Genomic DNA, 20,226 nt, shown 5'->3' with positions numbered 1-20,226 from the left:
AGAAGAATGTGTATTTGCATCCTAACAATTAAGTGTGGTAAGTGGCAGTCCTAGCTTCCACAATGTATAAGGTTTTTACATTAAACACTGTTGATGTAGAACAAAGGTAATTCTTACAGGGTCTGTGCTTCGCAGCCGACTTAGAGCTCCACATTTCAGAAAGACCACGCTAGTAAATAGCCCTTGTTCTGGCTACAATGCTCAAGAAAAGAGTACAACATTTATTCAGACGTAACTTTATGCTTGATTTGTACTATTAGGTTCCTGCAGGAATCCCCCACCTCAGAGCACAATGGGTTGGTTCTTAGGAGCTTTTATCCAGGACATACATTGCTTCTTATCCACCATGTAGTCATTTAACTTTGGTCTTACATTCCCCTCTCAGGACGGGCACAAACCTAAGAAACGCTCAGTACCAAGAGGACAGTTCCAGCAGAGTTCAGGTATCAGTCTGATGCTAAAATAGGCGCTGACATTTAAAGACAAGTTTTAAAACACTGTGGATTGGGCTAAACCTCTTGGGAAAATCTGAATTTTTAGATTTCTTTTAGAGAAACCAAATTTGAAAATAGGGTTTTGAATTCAGGACTGAGCTCATGAAGGAAACTTCAGCATCTGTAAATTTCTGATGTGTTTGTAGTTATGTTGCAGAATAAAATAAAAGAAAGACAAAACATGTCAATAATACATTGTACAACTATACACCAAAGGAAGTATGGTCTAAACATAAAATGAACAAATAAACATACATCCTAGCAGCTGTATTTCCCCAGGTCTTTCAGCAAGTTGTTTGTAAAACCAATTACTGAATTCATAGTACTGAGGCAGCTATTTCCATCTTTTGTTGAAAAGCACTTAAGCAGATACTTAAGTTCCACTAGCTTTACCTCATGTTCACTCATATGCAAATTGCATTATGTTAAATTAAAAGAAAAGAAGAAGAAAAGAGTCATTTCTACATTATTGTTAGTAGAAACAGTGTTTTAAAAGGCATGCTTCAGGGAAAGGATTGTCTGATTTGACATCTTTGTCAAAAGATCTGAAGACAGAGAAGAGCTAATACAGTGAGCTAATACAACAGACAAGATACTTTTAGAGTACCCAAAGGAACCATCCCTCTAGAATGTTAGTGTCTTGTTTAAAGAAAAACTCATCTTCCTTGCACAGCCATCAAATTCAGTACATGTGTGCTAAGAATAAAGACTGAATCTTTGGCAGATGAAGTATTTGTTAACCAGTAACAAATGCCTGTAGTAGCACTGATGCTAAAGAACGGATTAATAAAATTATACTCAGATAAATTCAGTAACTAAGTGAATAATAAGGCAGTGGGAAACACAGTGGAAAATTCAGATAACCCCAGGCATATTCCTACCTATTAGAGTAGCAAGATTCAGATTTGTTTTTTCAGCTGTTGGATTTCAGTGGTTGAATATAAATCAAATGATTCTATAAACCTATGTGTTGACATTCCTTAAAAAATTCATGCATATGTCTAATTATTTAATATCCCTCATAACAAGATCATGTTTTCAAAGTAACAGCAATGGATACAAAATCAATTCTCTCAATACACACTACAAAGCAACTATTGGACAAATTGGAAACAATCATTTGACTTGTGCAGTAAATATGGAGTGGCTTCTTTGTACAGTCAAGATCATCAACCACCAGAAAGAAAGAAACAAACAAAAAGACATCTGTCAGGAACATCTTTGGAGAGTCTGTCACCAATGCAGCACTCGGGAAGCAGCTACAGATGCAGTCAGATCACAAATCTCAACGTAACCAAAACAAGGCAGGGAAATGAAGGCATTGCTGCAGGCACTGTAGCTTCTTTCCATGCCAGGTAAGTCCCACTAACACAGGCACTAACACTTCAGCACATATTAGAAAAATGCCCGGTTGGTTACAGCCAGTAGCTGTAATTCCAGCAAATCCCAAATACGTGCTAAATTCTAACTTCTGCAATCTAGCTTCAGCTTGGAAATACGCCCCAGTTTTTGTCCAGGGTCAGACAAATCACCAGATCCTGCAAGTTAATGCTGAATTCAGGTGAGGAGATGAAGTAGTTGCTCTGTTATTTTAAGTACCATTTTTGACCCATGGTATTTAATTTTCTCATATACAAAATGGGGATTAGACAATGCTTCCTCTCATTCCTAATTTATCTTCTTTTGCTTAGTCAGATTGATGTAATTCAGAGTAAAAAATGCCTTCCCTAAGTTGATCAAACACCACCAATCCTGGGTTTCTATCATAAGATTTAAAATTATACATTATGTATGAACTTACATGTTTATCCTGTGTTTTGATTGGATCAGATGGAGTTGACATGTATTTGCTGACTTCACTTAAATCACAACTCTAGCTTGAAAAATAATGCAATGATTTTTTTTCTTTTTTCACTTACAGTTGCCAGACAAATCTTGAGAGCAACTGAATAAAATTCAGGTCTGCAAGAGGAATTCAGCAACTGTGTGGTTCTAAACACCAATCTGGTTAAGAAACATTCCGACAGAAGCCGATGCTAATGTCTTAAAAATAACATATAATCTTGTTGCAATATCAAAAAGATTTAAGGAATGTAGAATCAATTCTTTCCTAATAGAGAACTGAACGGCCCATGGGAATGGTTTCTACACAAACCATGCTACTAATGATGGTCGTGTTTTTGTGTTCATTCAATTTCTCTTGTTTATTGGAGGCACACTTTTCTGGTTATTTTGATATTTTCAAAGTTGTCAGAGTTCTCTAAGCTGAAACATTAAATTCCAGGCTCTCAAAAGGAAGCCCCCCAAAAAAATCTTGGAATACTTGGGTGTTGACATCTTTCCCGAACTTCATGAATAAACGGCACAGGAGGAAATGCAGTTAGTTCTGTCCTGTAACGCTTTTCCATTTTGAAGGAAGTATTAGCAGGAAAGAAGTGGAAAATTTCAAGGGGGTAGGGGAATGGGATTGTTTTTTAATACTTGACTGAACCAAGAGAAGTTGTGTTGGACAGTGCAGCTGGTTCATCAAATTTTTACCAGGGGTTCTGCAATTTCAGCTTATTTTTATTACCTAGTCTTTATCTATCAGAGTTCAAGTATGAAATGCAAGAGTCCTTCAGGCTACTTGCTTTTAGGAACAAAGAACTACTGAAAAATTCCAAGCATATCTACCCTAACTAGGCTACAGCAGATAGAGAATATGCTGTCTGGCCAAACACAGTATGACTGTGTCAGAACACCTCATGTCTTTAGCAGCAAAGTCACCTCTTTCACATCTAACACTGAAAAAATCCCCAGACAGCTTTTTTTCTTTGAATGCTGTTACTTCCCTGTTCACCACAATTCAAACAGCATCCCCAAAGTTACTGTGCCAGTTTATATCACCAGATTTGCTCTTTTTTTTTTATTGCTGCTGACAATAGCTACAGAATAAAATAGACAATTGTTAGAAGGGAGATTTCAGCAAGTTTGTATTTACCCTCTGCTTGAACTGGATTATATGTTCTTTTATGCAAGAAGGCTAAAGGTAAAATAAAAACTCTCACTTGTGTGATTGAGAGAGTATGTGCTAAATCATTTATGTGAAAAATGCCTGTGCTGCTTTGCAGAAAAATGTGAGCAAGTTTGTTTTTGTGTGAATTCAGTCATACTGTCACCACAGACAATACGGTTCTGCTTCACACATCTCAAATACCATTAAACCATAAAGACCAGTAAGATGCTCAGAACCACCATATGAGAGGCTGATCAATAAAGCAAAGCCAGTCATTTAAGTTACAGCGAGACTATCTGGCAATTGGTGTATCATGCTGCACCTGTGCTGCCACATCACCTTAGGGCAGATGAGAGCTGCTGAAACACTGTTAATTGCTGCTGGCTGTGGAAGGACAAACAAATATTATGAGATGCCCCAACTTGTCCTGCAGTTTTTCTCAGGCCAAAAATCCCATACAGGTGCTTTTATGTGTGAAAAAGCATCCATATGATACTGCAGATAATTCTGGTATCTTCAAAACAAGGGCAAACTCCACACCTAAACAATCAGTATCAACAGCAGATTGTCTCAAATATGGATACTGATCAGGTCCCCCCACCTGGTTTTCACTTCAGACACTGAGAACTGTGCTTCTGTTATGTTAACTTCATTCAGCATCTCTGTCACCTGCCCCTGATCCGCATTCCTGTTTGGCTGAAGGCTTGGATAATTTGTTTTGAAAGTACAAAATCGTAACATAATTTGTCTTAAAAAAGACATGAGAGTTCTGTTGGTCTGTGCAAAGCTCCTGTCTTTGGAGGTATGATGATAAAGAGACTGAGAAATGATGCGGAAGTCTGGCATACGCAAATGAAGACAGGAGTTTTAAAAATTACATCAGAAGGGATATATCACTGAAAGAAGTGAATTGGAGGAATGACCTGTGAAAATTGACACTCCTAAGCATCACATTTTCATGATGCAAATCATGGCATACAGCAAACATTTCCAGTTACAACCAGACAGCAGGGGAAGCTGCCATATAGCTGCCCGGGCCCTGCAAGGCACAAACTTTTCTGGGCTTGGCTTGCCCAGGCAACATACTCGGCTGCATCAAGCTTCTGTTTTCTGAATATTTTAGATTTGTTCTGCATATTGCCATACAAGTACTTTAACACCTCCAAGTGCTGTAATTCTGACTGGAGTAACATTGTTTCACTACTGTTTGGAGATCTTAAACAATTCTGCCAAATCCTCTAGTTCTAGAGAGGAAATTTAAAAATGAAAACGGACAATATGTCAATGGAAATACAGATGTAGAGCTGCTTTGACGCAGAGGCCTAAGCTCAACGCCACACAGCGTTTTCAAGAACAATCTGATAGCAAAAAGGGCATGTTGCAGTGGGAATAAAATATGAATATACTCCGGTGAAATAGCTATGCCAGTAATAATATGCCGCATAAATGTTTCTGGTTAATTTTTGTAACATAGACGTGCTGTACACGGTTTGTGAAAGTGTTTCCATTTGGTATTACAGGGATGACATCCCTGCCAAAACTACAACAGATGCTTCAATGAAATGCAGAGAAATTTCAAGCTGGTTGACTACAATGAGATTTTGTTTTGATTTTGAACTCTGGCAGGAAACAGCATTTATATTGTTCTTCACATTATTATTCTACTGATTCAAAATCTGCACTCAGTCTTTGGGATTGTAGGGGTTTGCCACCTTCATGTTAATTTGGATATGTTCTATTATCTTTGTTTCATAAATTTGACATTTCAGTAAATTATGGCAACCTCATATATTTTATATATATATATATATATATATGTATCTCCATGGTTACTTTCAGCTTTTGCAGTACAGAAGCATACAAAAAGAGCTCACTCACAAATACCATGCAGCAAATGAAAATATTTAGCAGAGGTCACCAGCACCAAACCACAGATTTGGATTTTTAAATGGATATTACAGAAAAGAAACTACCAAAGTTATGAATATCATTGCACTGCCAAGATGAATGGGTGTTCCCTATGCTTATATTTGGGAATGAACAGGATGAGACAATGGGTAAATGGGAACATATCCCTCCCATGCTTCAAAGGAACAGCACAGTATGATCCTTTACAGAATTCGTCAGATCAACATTCCTGTACTGTATCTTATTTGTGGCCAAAATGAGAATTTTATTTGGCAACCGTCCTGCTGTCCAGTACTTTTCATTTCATTTGCTTCAAGAAAATAATCTGCCTGTCATCTTGGAAGTGTTTACATTTAAACAAAAAAAAAAAAAAAAAAAAGGAAATTACAAAGTATGTTACACAAATCCCCTTATTTCCCCTAGAAATGGAAACACTCCTCCCTACTGCTGTTTTATTTAATGTTTAGAAGTTAATTGTGTTACAGTAGTTAGTTCTACTTTATGTAGCTCCATAACTGAAGTGTAGAATAATCAGGCTCATTAATAATTTTCTCAAGAGTTATCTGTCAGCACCCATAACTCATCACAAAAACAATTATGTTGCTACTGGCATACCTTTCAACACTTTGGTGCCTGCCAAAGTAAAAAATCAATAAAGGATTAATATTATTCCATGGCTGGTACTGGGTAAGTGGCTCCAGTGGCACTCCCTGTTGGGGGCCTGCCATTAAAGCTTTTACAACTGCATAATCCGAGTCTTATTAGTCTACTCTAGTGAGCATACTTCATAACACAGAAGTATTTTCAAACTTGTTAATGACTCCAATTGACTAGTTACCAAGTAATGCTGTGCTGAATAACACTGATGAAAAAAACAGCACATACTTTTCTGAGTATGCATTTGATAACAATAGTTTCACCTGACTTCTTCTGGTCTGATGGGAAAATCCATTCTCTGCCACACAGTCATACACTTCTCAATTTTAATACTTGACATATGTATTATAAAGCACAGTTGAAATTACAAGATCTGCAAACCTCAGCTAAAACACCACTAAATTTTGTACTACAACACGCTGTAATGAACGCCTTAGTTCTTCACCACTAGGAAGCCTACAGATTTCTCTTTCCTCTCTGAATCTTTCAGATCAGCCTAGGCCTGGCAGCAATCTACCCTAAATCCACCTTTAAACTGCCCAGATCTAAGAAAATTGGCCTAAAAAGTGTTCTGATAAATTAGATCTTCTAAACACTCAGATTACAGATCTATCTCCTTAATAGCTGCCCATTCTCGTTCATTATACCTGCCACATTCGGCAATCTCCTCCTCTTCAAAGCGTTCCTGAAGTTAAGGTAACCACTGTCTTCAGAAAGCACAAACCACAACTGATCCATTATTTATTCTTACACCGAACCTCATGTAAAAATTTATGTTGAATTTTTCCATTGTTACTTAGTATCAAGCCATTCTCATAGAAAAAAAAAGTGATTAAAGCACTATGTCCCTCAGAGATGAAGGGCCTCAAATAATTTCCTGCCAAAACCAGCACAAGCTTTTCCACCGGCTTCAGTGGCCATACAAGCAAAGCACACCGCCAGCGATATGCACGGGCAAGTGAGTTTCATCAAACTGAACACTAAGCATGCCTCTGCTATCAAGACTGAAAGACATCATTCTTTGTGTCCTTCCTGACCTGCACCCCGCAATATTTGGGCATGGTGCTAAAAAAAAACCCAGCAGACTCATTGCTGGAAAATATGAAGTGATGCACACAGCAGAAAACAACCTATGAGCATACACAGAGAATCAGGATGTATGCATTAGCTCATCTCACTGAAGAAAGAAATATCCAAGTCATCATGAATAGTTAATAGGCAACAGCAGTCTAAAAGACCAGTCGAATGTTGAAGATTATTGAGGAAGGATTAGAAGACAATATCATAGAGAGTCTACAAATCCACAGCAATCCAACACGTTGACTATGGTACACAGTTCTAATTGCCTTAAAGCAAAAGCGATGCCACAGAACCGCGTAAGTACAGAGGTAATGTATTATTAGGAAGGACTGGCTTACCTAAGAGGACAGCTCAAACAGGTTACTATGCTCTGACACAACACAGCTTAGAAAAGAAGGCAACTGGTATCAAAAAGTAAATAGATGTTTGTTTAATTATTTATCGTATCAATGGCATAAACTCCCCTAGTGAGATAAACAAGCAGCAAGTGGGGGAATTAAATTGGGGGAAGCATTGCTACGGGATTTTATAGAAGACAGAAAGCAAATGAATTTTAAAAGGGCATAGGTAACTGCACTGTGACAGAGCTGGAAATTGGTGTAGAGGTGTGATTATGAGCCTAAGAAACATTGCACTGCCAATTGACAGTAAGTGGGAAAGTTTACCAGAGAAAGTACTGTGCTATGATTGCCTGTTCTTACATATTTATTCCCGCAAGAATCTACTACTTGTTACTACCAGTGGTAGACTTTTGTACCAAATGGACTTTTGTTCTTACATAAAAAAGATCCAAATCAGGTCAAACTCCCCCTTAACTAGAAAACCATCAATACACAAGAGATTTGGTAATAGATACTACGTCTTAACACTTGCTTTTTTACGTATTTCAATTTTTTCTCCAGATATCTCAACTCCCTAATGTCTTCACTGCCAGGTCTGAATGAATAAATCTCAATTTAGTAAAGTAAATATTCCTTTTACAATAATCACCACCCAGCACCCATATGCCTTCTTGCATTGATTTCAACATTTTCTGTTTCCAAACCTCAATTTGATATGATAAAGTATAGCTTGAAGAAATATAAACCAACTGTGTCTCAAAAATACCAATTACTGTGCATGTTCCAATAGCTGTAGTGTCATTCAGATCAGGTCTCAGCTGGTCGCTAAAGGAACTGGGAGTGTAATTTTAAACACAAAATCTCTTACATAAGCAGCTGTAAAATACATGCTTCTGCATAAGGAAAATGGATTTTTTCAGTGCTATGAAACTTAAAGGGTTTTTTGCTTTTTTAGGCAGATTTTTATTTGGCCATCAAAATTTGCCAAAGGAAACAAAATAGAAGGATTATTAATGGAAGTAAAATTTATTCTTAAAAATGAGTTATGTATTGAACGTGGATAATATTGTCAAATTAGCAATCATTGAAATACATTGAAATTACATTAATATATGAACACAGTGTATTATTTCCTGGGTCTAGGCCTTAGCTTGTGATCTAAAGATCACAGAATCTTTAATTCAGAGATGGCAGAATGTTGCTTAACTTCAGACAACAATAAGATATCGACTACAGACCTACAATATTTTGGATTTAATTTCCGAGATCTGCAACCCCAGAATGTCACAGGTCTTTCATCAACTTGAACTTCCTACTATTTGAGCTTCTAGGAACTAATATAATGGAAAACTTGATACATGACAAAGATTTTCATAGTCTTCAAAATCGTTATTACTGGTAAACAATGTTTTGTGCTGTTCTGTAAACAAGGATTTGAAGTATTTGATATTTGCATAAATAGTGGTAAAATAGCCAGCTCTGGTTATCTGAATAAAGCAGGTCAGAATACAGCATCTTCATTACATGAAAAAAATTAAGATTAATAAAAATACCTTTGGTCTCAAATAAGAATGAAAAGTTACAGTTTCAAATATTTTTATAACCCACTTCTGATAAAGCTAAACTGATACATGTTTTTTATTTTCAAACAAATAAAACTTAAATAAGCTTTTTCCCCTTTGTCCGGGTTTTGCCTGGGAAAGAGCTAGTTTTCTTCTTAGTAGCTGGTACAATGCTGTGTCTTGGATTTAGTATGAGGATAATGTTGGTAACACACTGATGTTTTTAGACGTTGCTAAGTAATGTTTATTCTAAGTCGAGGATTTTTCAGTTTCTCAGGGCCTGCCAGGGAGCACAAGAAATTGGGAGGGGACACGGCCAGGACAGCTGACCCGAACTAACCAAGGGGATGTTCCATACCTTAGAACGTCATGCTGGGTATATAAACTGGGGGGTTGGCTGGCCAGGGCCTGACAGTCACTGCTTGGGGACAATTAATTACAACTGTTGTTATATTTTATTTTATTTCAATTATTAAATTGTTCTTATCTCAACCGACAAGTTTTACCTTTTTCCCGATTCTCCTCCCCACCTTGCTTAGGGCAGGGCAGAGGAGTGAGCAAGTGGCTGCGTAGCAGTTAGTTGCTGGCTGGGGTTAAACGCTGACACCCCTTAAAGGGCTCACACTGAGAATCAGCAGGAGTGCAGTTATTAGAGAGGACATATACTGAGTTTAAATAATGGCTATAGAAGAAACCACCACCACCGTCCCACCAGCCTTCAAGGTTGCCCAAAGCATGGAAACCAGTGTCAGTTTAAAAAAGAAAATTTCTGAACTAAGATGACTCTATAGAGTTCAGACTACGTATGCAGTTGCTTGCCTGCACTAACATGCAGCCACTAAAATCAAATGTAGGGCTTAAACAGAAGACCCTACCAAGGAAAAGGTGATATGATGTCACCTCAGATATGAAGCTAGATAAATGTTACCACAGAAAGCCATATTAAGGTCTTATATAAAATACTGTGTAGTTTTATGGACATTCACCCAAATACAATGCTTTCAAACTGGAACAGATGACAAAGCCTAGGATAAAAGAGGGGCAAAGGAAAGCCCATCTTGCAGGAGAAGGGAAAGACAATGACTGTCTTAGTTACTCTGAAAAAAGGTTTGAGGGGGGAGTGGAGGGAACAAAGACATAACAACTCCATTATCTAACCATAAAGACTAGTAAAAATAGATGAATTTTAGAAACTTTTGCTCTTCAAGCTATTCAGAAACTACTTTAAAACCAATTAAACTAAGCTAAAGATGACAAAATTACCAGCTGAGAGAGAATCTCAGTCCACTGCTGCATATACTCGTCGTCTTTATAAAAGTACCCTGGGCTACAGTCTGAAAAGCAGAATGGTGTAATCTCCATCAAGTTTTATCAAAAAAACCTGTAATGCTCAACGACACTACTCAAAATAATTTGTAACAATTTAAACAGGATCAACTGTCTAATAACTAGTTTTCTGTGTTAGTCAACGTTACAGAGCAAATACTAAAATATACATTATTCAGATTACACATGTCCCATCACACACTAACTAGTAAATCACAAATTAATTATGCAGTAAATAATCACATACCTACTTCCCTCAGTCTCTGGGAAGAAATTTGCTGAATCTTTTCAGTGTCTTTGGCATCAAGGATGGCTTAAAAACCATCAGCTCCATTAAAAGGGCTTCAGAGAAGACGTGGCTGTTCCTTAACTGTCCGACTCTGCAAAGCTTCAAAACCATGTCTAGGAATATGTGCTTCTTTTTTTTTTTTTTTTTTTTTTTTTTAAAAAAAAAAAAAAAAAGACACCAAGCAAACAAACAAACAAACAAAAAAACCCTAAAACCCCCAAGATCAGTCAGTATTTTGCCAAAGACGCTGATCCGCCTACATGCTAAATCTGCACATTGCTGATCCCTGTGAATTTATTTTTGTTGTTGCCAAAAGAAATGTTTCAACAGCAGCTGCTTTTCCAAAAGAAGTAGCTTTATAAACAGATTTCTTTGTTTATTCAAAGTCTACATAGCTCTGGTTTATAAGAAATCCAATTTAAAGAAGTGTAGGAATCCATTAAGTTGGTCTCATTTGTAGCCACATCTCTCTGTAGAAATGGGGCTTTGCTGAGTGGACAGAGTGAAGAAAGAGCACTTTAGAACAGGAGTAATTTTGGTTATATTAATAAAAAACATGCAGGGAGTATTATATTGGAGTGACGAGGGGAGTCAGAACACATTAACTTTGGGAGCATCCTCTCTGTATAGCACTCCCTAGATTTCTGGGATGGCCACTCCTTCCTCCCATGTGAGCATCACTGTGACAGCTCATAAAGCCAACTGTCTGTGCTTGTGAAGGTGCCCTCAGAGAGTCCTCCTCACTGACAGAACTGACAGCAACAAACTTGCTACTTCCTGCCATCTAGCGGGGCTCAATGCCCTGTGCTCAGGCCAGTAAATTTAATCTGAACCACGCAAAATACAAATAAACCACATAAAATGAAGCATTTGCACATGGAAGTGTTTTCACCATGCAAGCTGACCAGTGTAACAGTAAAGAATATTACTTCCGAAGGTGGATCTCAATGAAGAAAACTCCACAACTTTTAACTACATTCAAAGTATTCACAGGAAAAATAGGTTATCTTCCAAAATTATTAAAAAATTCAAATTTGGCCATGTGAAGGAAAGTATGTACATATGACATCTCCGTTTCTGTTACCTTTGCAATGGTCTCATGCAGGCTGAAGGTGGGATCCAGCTCTTCAGTTTTTGTTGTATGTACAGGAAAAAGAGCTTCAGAGAGAAAGCTAGGGTTCTGTGAGAAAGAAATAAGAAGTGTTTTAGGATTCCACATTGATTTCCTCCTCCAAATGCTTATTGGATTTTGTTCAGAGACTGAAAAACCCTTCAAATGGTTCTTAAGTTTTGCTGATTATTAAACCTATTTCACTGTTATAATTAACTGATTCCAAGTCCCTGAAAAAGGCAAAAAATAGTAAGTCTTACAACTTTTATTTCTGGAATGGCAGTTGTCTTTGTAATTATGCTTCCAAAAACAGCTAAAAATTTTGCCTAGAGGAAGAAAAAATATCCACACAGATTTCATTCTGAGCTAGGCAGCAATCAGACATTTTATTAAATACGTTATGATCTACTCTTCAAAAGAAATGTAAACACAATAATCAAAGAATATGCTTTTATCTTCTGCACCCATCCTACTTCTATGTACCGTAATACCATCTACATAATATGTGGTTTTGGTCAGTTCCCTAGAATTATATCCTTTAGGTTGACCGCTTTTTTTAACACCAGGCAATCTTAATATATTATTTGTATGATGTTCGTCTCTTCTTGTACTGAAAGAAAGCAATAAATTAGGTTGCATATTTGCTGTCACAAGGAAACAACAAACTGATACATCAGGTGTGGACTGAAAGAAAAGGCAAAGCAATACAAAACAAAACCCCAAGCCTCAAAGGCGTGCAAATGCCTAAAAGGGAATTATTTTGAACGCATGTTGCTGAACCTGGTATAATAACTTGGAAACTTACTGGAAAAGAAAAATACGTCTCCACATTCCTATAGCTCCTGAGACCTATATCCTAAAATTATTCTTGCTTTTGTGGAGCAGCTCTAGTTTTGCTCTTTAAGTATGACTTGAACTGGCCATCTTGGAAAAGCTAGGAACTTAGTGCCCATCTAATCCCCACCTGGTATAACAATAGGTGTTGAGGTGCACCTTGATGGATTGAGATGCTCAATTTGGTAAGCATACTTTGAATACAGAGTTCATCAACAGCAACGAGTTCAGTAAAAAGGCACAAAACCTACAGTTAAAGTTATTTCAGAGATCGGCAGGAGGATGTGACAGTGCATGAGTATCATGCCATTCTAAAATGTACTAGCTATAAGCAGTTCTTTTAAACATACTCTTCAAAGTGAACTCTGATGCACAAATAACCAGAGATGCACCCACTGCATTTACCTGTGTTCTGAAGAGGAACAAAACTTCACCTTAGGCCCTCTGCCAAACTCCGGTTAACTTTAGGCAACATCAGTTCAGCATCATAATACTCTGTACCTCCTTTGGGAAGGCTTAAATCTTTCGTTGTCCATGAAACTTATTCTGGGTTTTAATTTTGAGTTTGGATGCCAGCACCTAAATATATTATTGCATTTAGCTAGAATATCCAAAGTCCTTTATTGTATTTTGTATTTAGCATACAGTGCACTGTGTGCCACACAGAATCACATACAGCCTTACCAGAAACATCAACTGGGGACTAAAAGCTTCTCATTAACAGACTTCCTCGTAGCACGTCTTTGGATGTGAGTGCTGGGAAACTAGTCTTGTCCTTTGACAGCCCAGGTAGAATCTCTAGGGAAGTATCCAGTTTCAGATAAAGTTAGACTGCTCCTTGACCTAACGTTTTGTAGGCATCTTTTAATGCCAATGTTTTGGGGTGTGTTTGTGCTTTGTTTTGTTTTGTTTTTTTATGGAGAGGGACGGTAATAACAATTGTATTCCCTTAAGAAAGGTTAAGCAAAGGAGTGTGACTCATGAAAGGAATATATGTTGCCAGATTCATAATCATAACATTTTATATATGCTAGGTCTGGAGCTTTACATAGGACCCAGTAAGAGAGTACCCCAATTCTGAGTGCAATTTTTCTGTTCTGCAAATTTCTTTATAAAATAGTACTAGTAGCAATAAGAAGCTGACAATATTCCTGGCTCAGAAATGCCTAAATGATCATGAGGTTATACTACGATTACATCTCCATGAAAATAACTTTGAAAAATGTCTAGAGTCTTTTCAGATTGAATTCCAAGTAAAATTCACAGAAGCCCATGGTCCTATATTTAAGATGAATAATTGTTCTGGTTTACATTATTTCCTCGACTGTAAGGCAAAATTGACAATGTTCTAGGAGCATGCCCTTTTCAAACACCAGCTTCCCCTATCTATTAGACTAATATTTCTTCAGTTTCCTCCTCTTGATATATACTGATCTTCAACAGTTTCTGTCCTTGTACTGGAAAAAGAGACTCGCACTTCGTACTCACAAGAAGTGAAACCCCTTTTTAGAAGCATTAAGCCTGGTAATGATGCCCAACACGTTCTCCAACAGCCATAAAGTTATTTGCATTCAGAGACTGCATGCTGAACAGTGGCCAAATAAAGCTTTGGTTAAAAAAATATTAAAACTGACCTGAGTTTAAGCAGGATTGATTTGTAAGGTTGGCACTCCACTACCTTCTCACTTGCTAAAAACATTCTGTAGGGTTTATTGTTTAAAACACCAGGAAGTGAGCAAATAAGAGAGACAAACAATTTAGATGCTTTGTTCTGGCTTGTACAACCTCTTCTTATGTGACTGAGCTTCGCTCTTTCGCATGCTGGGTTATAAGCCATACAAAGACTGAAGAAAAACAGTACTTTAGGTAAAAGAGCTGTTAACTTCAATTCAAATAAAAGAAGTTAAAAAGAAGCAGAGAAAAAACTCTACCCTCTTCTTCAAAACAAACTAAGGTATCTTACTCATGTACCCCTGGGGGATATAATGGTGGTATCTGATACACGCCTGCTGAATCAGAATTATGTTTGTACTACACAACGCAGTAAATTGCATGGATCCAGGTGCTAGTTCTTAATTGGGCACAGCCCTGTTAGCTCTCTCCTCAAACAAGCTTGCGACAATACAAATGTGTTCCAATTGTATCAGGGCTGTGACATACCAAGATGCTCTGCTCAGAACTAAACATAGTCATAGCTCCCTACAGATGCTCAATCCACCTCCTGAACTAGTACATTCACAGCTAAATGAAGCTTCTTTGAACAGAGTGACATGTCTCATAGACACAGTCAAGAAAACTCAGTAAAGGTATGTTACATCACTGGTAAGTTTGACTGTTAATTTTTTCTACAAATTAATGCCTCCATGATCAATATTCTATCAGTATTTTCATACATTTCTAATAAACTATTTCTGGTGGTAAGCACCCAGCACTTTCTTAAAAAAACGAAATACATACTTAGCACTGACTCATACTAATTTTTGTGTTCAGTGATGCATCTGTCCGTTGTATAATTTGTCACAGAAGTATCAGAATAATAAATGAAGTAATTCTTCCCTTCATTTTTTTTTTTTTTTTTTTGTTTTTGTTTTTAAGATCTCAGGGAGAAGATATAGCAAGTAATTTATAATAAAGATAAAATATATACTTCAAGATTAATTCGTAACATTTATGCATCTTTAAGTTTGCACACTAGTTTACAGAGCCATGCCATTTGACTGGGGGAAGGTTGAGGAACACTGTCATTCTGCTACAGTGGTGCTAACGCTGTTCATCATCATTCACATAATTGGAATCAATAACTTAAAAAGAGTTACATTATTTATATTCATTCTTGAGTACCTTACTGAGAGTCTGTGAAGGGTATGATTATGAATTATCACACAACATCAGATTATTGCTCCATCTAGACAAATATTCATTCTCTGGAATCTAAACTTTGATGGATCGGCAGCCTGTAAAGCAGGAAAACACCCTGTAACTGGCTTTTATCCCCCCCTATGCTAGACACACCTGTGGAGCACAGGTTCGGGTTCTAGTCATCCTACACTTGCATTCAGTGGTGAGAGATACAAACATTGAAATTATACATTCATAGCCATTCTAGTAATTTAAGTGCCTTCCCGGAGCAGAAGCTCTTGCTCTGCTTACACAACTTAAATGGAAAGAAATAACAGGTAAATAATAGGTTGTGTTTGAATTACACAAATGAGTGGTGTGACTGAACCCCAAGTCAGCTAAAGGTCAGATGTAGATCATTCCTGATACCTTCCTGGAGGTAAACACCTGAAAAGACAAACTTTATTTTTCTTTCAAACTAGATTTTATGAGAACTGAATTTATGGCAACATTTATTAAAATGCTAAAGTACAACAAAATAAAAAAAAAAAACAACTTTGTAAATAACTTTTGCTTCTTGTTTCTTTGCACAAGGAGTCATTATCTTTAGGTTACTCCTCAGCCTCAGCCCACCAACCCTCCAGTGACTTTTCACTTTGCAACAAACTCAACACAGCCCCTTCTAGGAGCACCAGGAAGAGTTTTTTTCTGTCATTCTTGTGGTCAGACTATGAATAGGCTCCCTGCTCTTCTCATTAGTCCCTTCTGTCCTGAAAGGTTTGGGGTATTTTCTCATTTTTATTACTGCCCCTGTATCACACCAGCCCCGTTCTCTCTGGTTTTGTTTTTGTTTTTTGCCACATCTGTGCTCTGGAAATCCCTCCCCGATTAGTGTGCTCTTTCTCTGAAAGCCACTGAGCAATCAACCAACTTAGTGGAGACCACAGCAGCTGGGCAAGGCAAACAGGCAGCCTTTACTACTGCCTTGGCTGCTGCTTTTTAAAGGAACGCAACATAAGGAAGCAATGATCAGCAAATAAATCAAAACACATTTTGTCACCACAAGCGGCAAGTCATCTTGCCTGTGATGGAATCAAGGCCCTGCATGCTAAGCTCCTGAAAAGGAGTCACGTAGAATCACTGATTTAGGCAGGCTTGAGTATTTTTGTGCAATTAAGCTTTCTGCTCAGGAAACAAAGCCTTTCCGACAGAGTGCACATGAAAGAAACCAAATGACAAAAGTTTTTTATATTTGTATACATTTACAGATAACATCTATTAGTCTGTGTACGTGTACAGACAGATGGTACTTGCAAATAGTTAATCCAAGATTAATACCTGAAATAACTTACTGACATCTGAAATACCTTGCTCTGCACTTATAAAGGGAAATGTTTAAAACAGTTATTCCTTTCTTTTCTTTTTCATAAAAGATACCTCCATAAAGAACTACTAGAAAGGCAAACATACTCTTTTTCTCTTGCCTTTTATTGACTTTCAAGCACTATGCTTATCAGAGAAAGCGGCATGAACTTTACAAGTAACAGAAGCCCACTCTTTATCCCAGCGAGCACATGGCAGAGAGATGAGTCTAGATGATGTTTCAAGAGTACCTCTCAGCATTTAACAGCACGAGCCACACTTTCCAACAGCGAGAAACTGAATCAGACTCCTCATTTATTCTTTCAGCAAACTCAGAATAAAAAGCGAGTGTTATTTTCCCTTGTTCTTTTTTTTTTTTTTAACAGCAATTTGCTAAGCAAATTTCTAGTAAATACACACTAAGAAAAATACATGCTAATCCAAAGAGCACTAAACCCAACTACATTATTCCTTTATGCTTTTCACCCACAGTAGGAGTTACAGCTACAGTTGCTGTCCTCATACTCTCCCCACTCACTTCCTAAATAAAATTCATCTGCCTTCACTTCTAGTCAGGCACTAGTATCATCCTCAGTTTGTACAATGGGCAGAGTGTTGTATGTATCGTGCAGCTGAGCGCTCTCCAGATGGTATCAATTTATGGAAAAACTTTTCCAAGGTCAGATCACAGTGAGACACACTAAAATTTAGGAGGCCCAACTTCCAGACATGGCTTTAAAATTTTTCTCCTTGCTGTTTACTGCCTTTCATAAATTGTTCTTTAGGTACCTAGCTATCCAAATGGATTAAGAACATTTGCTCTTCTGATATGGAGCTATGTTTTCATCATACAATCTGTACAATCTAGACAGGACCAACACCAATAATCCTTGAATTCCCTGTTTCTCTATGAATGATCTAATGATTTGGTTTCTCTATGAGCTCTTCAGAAGAGAAATGAATAAGCATAACGTGTTTGGAAATGGGCTTCCAAGACCCCATTTTGTCTCATCTTCCTTTTGGAATGATCAGTTAACCTGATCTTTTCTAAGCATTCATTTAATGAAGCATTCTGTGAAATTAGAAAGACATTGATGTTCCACTTCTCAAATAATGGGTCACTTCTGATTAAACTTCGATTGAACATTCAACTTTCAATCTTAAAACAAATTGCCTCCTTTTCTTTTTAATTTGAACACAATTTCCTGCTGCCCTCGGGTCTCATGACAGTAATTAATTGATTTATGAATTGATTAAATGGGGATCGAAAATGCAGGAAAAAAACCCCGTAAAACCCCAAATTTGGCTTACTCTTGCTTATTTATGATGGACAATTGCACTAAAATTCACTTCTGATTTACTAGACTCATTTTTCTAACTTATTTCATCCTTTCTCAACTAATTAAGTGAACATAATGCTTCACCTTCTAAAGGTACTAAATTTGTCATCCCTTGTGTACCATCTAACAGCATACTTTCAATTTATATGCCAACTTTCAACCAATGCATTTTAAATCATGAATAAAATCCCCCTGCACTTCTGGTGATTTAATGTAAAGCAGAGTAAATACCAAGACATACTTTAGAGATCTATTTTGCTGTCCAAAAAGAGAAAAAGAAAAATCAAATTTTACCACACAGTGTCTTAGAACTGGAAATAGTTCTGTGGTAAGTACAACACACTATTTTCTTTACTAGGCCAGGGCAATGCAGCATCCACAACAGAGAATCCTGTTTTCTTGACTATTACTTTAGAAACCGCTGAAGTAGCAGTTAGGAAACGCAAATTATGTAACTAGTAATTCCTTAATATGCTCTCATTCCATGCCTGATCAGATGTTTCTTGCCTGCTGAGTATTCCCCAGCACTTTTAAGAAAACTTCCCTCTGTCCTTAACCTGTTGAACAATACACAAATACCTCAAAAAACATTTTTTTGGGGGAGGGTTGGGTTTGTTTGGGGGTTTTTATTGGAAAGTGACATGCAGCAAAGGTTCCCCCACTCAACAATAATGCTCAGCCTGAAAAATCACAGTCTTTAGACTAAATTTCTTGAACGAGTTTGACTTTACCCTTGTTAGCATTAGTCTGTATTATCCATATTTGTGATAGCTTTGCCCTTCAGCAATGCACAACATTTGTGCCACAAATTCTGCAGTGCTCAAAAGTAAAAGAGTCTTAGGAAGGTACAACAGAGAGCAAGGACTGTGAGCAAAAATCCTTCTGAAATTTGTACAGGTAGGCCAAACAGTATAAACATGCTAATCTAACGCTGCTAAAGTCTGCAGAGCAAATACACAAAAGAAGGATGAAAGCCAAGAGAAAGCTGTTTATTTTCCTCACACAGACCAAAGAAAAATGTCTAACAGAGGAGAATTTAGAGGTATAAAGCTTCTGCTGCATCAGGATTGAGAATATAATGTTACCTATACATACACACACTGATATATATATGTGTCTGTTCTATGAGCTATTAACCTGTTTCACTCTTTCTGCCTTTGTGTAATACAACAGCATGAAGGGCAGAATTACAGCAGCCTGAGGGACACACACAAACACCAGCGTCTGGTCACTAGAACACAAAACAAGTGGTCAGTGCTTACCTTCTGAATCAACCTGGGGAAGAAGTTTGGTTGGGAGGTTGAATTCACCTGCAGAGCACACCCCACAAAGTTATGCTAGTGCCCAGAACTGTTACCCAGGAATCCAGAGGCTTACAATCGCATGAGGACTCGTCTGCATCTGTATTCAAAACCATTGCCAAAAACTTGTCATAGCATGAAGGAGAAAGCCCCGTCAGAAGAAAAGATAAAGAGAGAGCAGTGGGAAGAACAAAAATACCTCTGAAATCTGCACTGCAGGCTCTCACTAATTCCTTCTGCCGCTTTACCCTAAGGCAAGTAATTGGCATATGGTGTCTTGGCAGCACATATACAATTGTATTTCTTTGTGAAACAGGTGTTTCACCTCAGCTAGGCGAAAAGCCCATCTTTTCTCCATTTTCCTTTTTTTTTTTTTTTTTTTTTTCCTGGAGAGGTGTAAGAGATTGAACCAGAGGTTTGACTGGAAGAAGGATCAAAAGAAGAGTAATTGAAAAGGGTATCTCAGACTAAAATATGGCTTATCATCAGCTTTCTAAACTACATACAGTTTGGGAGGATGCTGTACACTGAAGCAGATTTTTTTAAAAGATTTATTGAAAAAGCGGATTATCTAGCATAGAACATAGTATGGGTTAAAATGAATCAATGGAATTACACCAGACATTAATGTATAGCATATAGGATTTTTCACTAATAAAGGCCCTTAAAGGTGCAAACATACTGCAGCAGAGGGGGCATGCATCTCCATCTCACTACTAGGCTGACTTTTCCCTATCTAGCAAATGCTCTTGATATCTAATTAAATATTCCACACACATACACCTCCC

General features: G+C 37.4%; 1 protein-coding gene across 5 annotated transcripts in view; it reads right to left on the bottom strand.

Annotated features, from left to right (window-relative positions):
- NAALADL2 (N-acetylated alpha-linked acidic dipeptidase like 2) overlaps positions 1-20,226 on the bottom strand; it is a 497,171-nt gene that overhangs the window by 79,438 nt on the left and 397,507 nt on the right. For all 5 annotated transcript variants that reach the window (XM_080409532.1, XM_080409535.1, XM_080409533.1 and 2 more), the window contains one exon: positions 11,737-11,832. In XM_080409532.1, the coding sequence (XP_080265658.1) occupies positions 11,737-11,832 (96 nt within the window). The remainder of the gene's footprint in view (positions 1-11,736; positions 11,833-20,226) is intronic.

Source organism: Falco punctatus, assembly GCF_963210335.1.
Source record: "Falco punctatus genome assembly, chromosome: 13".
Classification (NCBI taxonomy): Eukaryota; Metazoa; Chordata; class Aves; order Falconiformes; family Falconidae; genus Falco; species Falco punctatus.
Note: the sequence above shows the minus strand (reverse complement) of the source record. Positions and strands in the feature narration are given on the sequence as shown.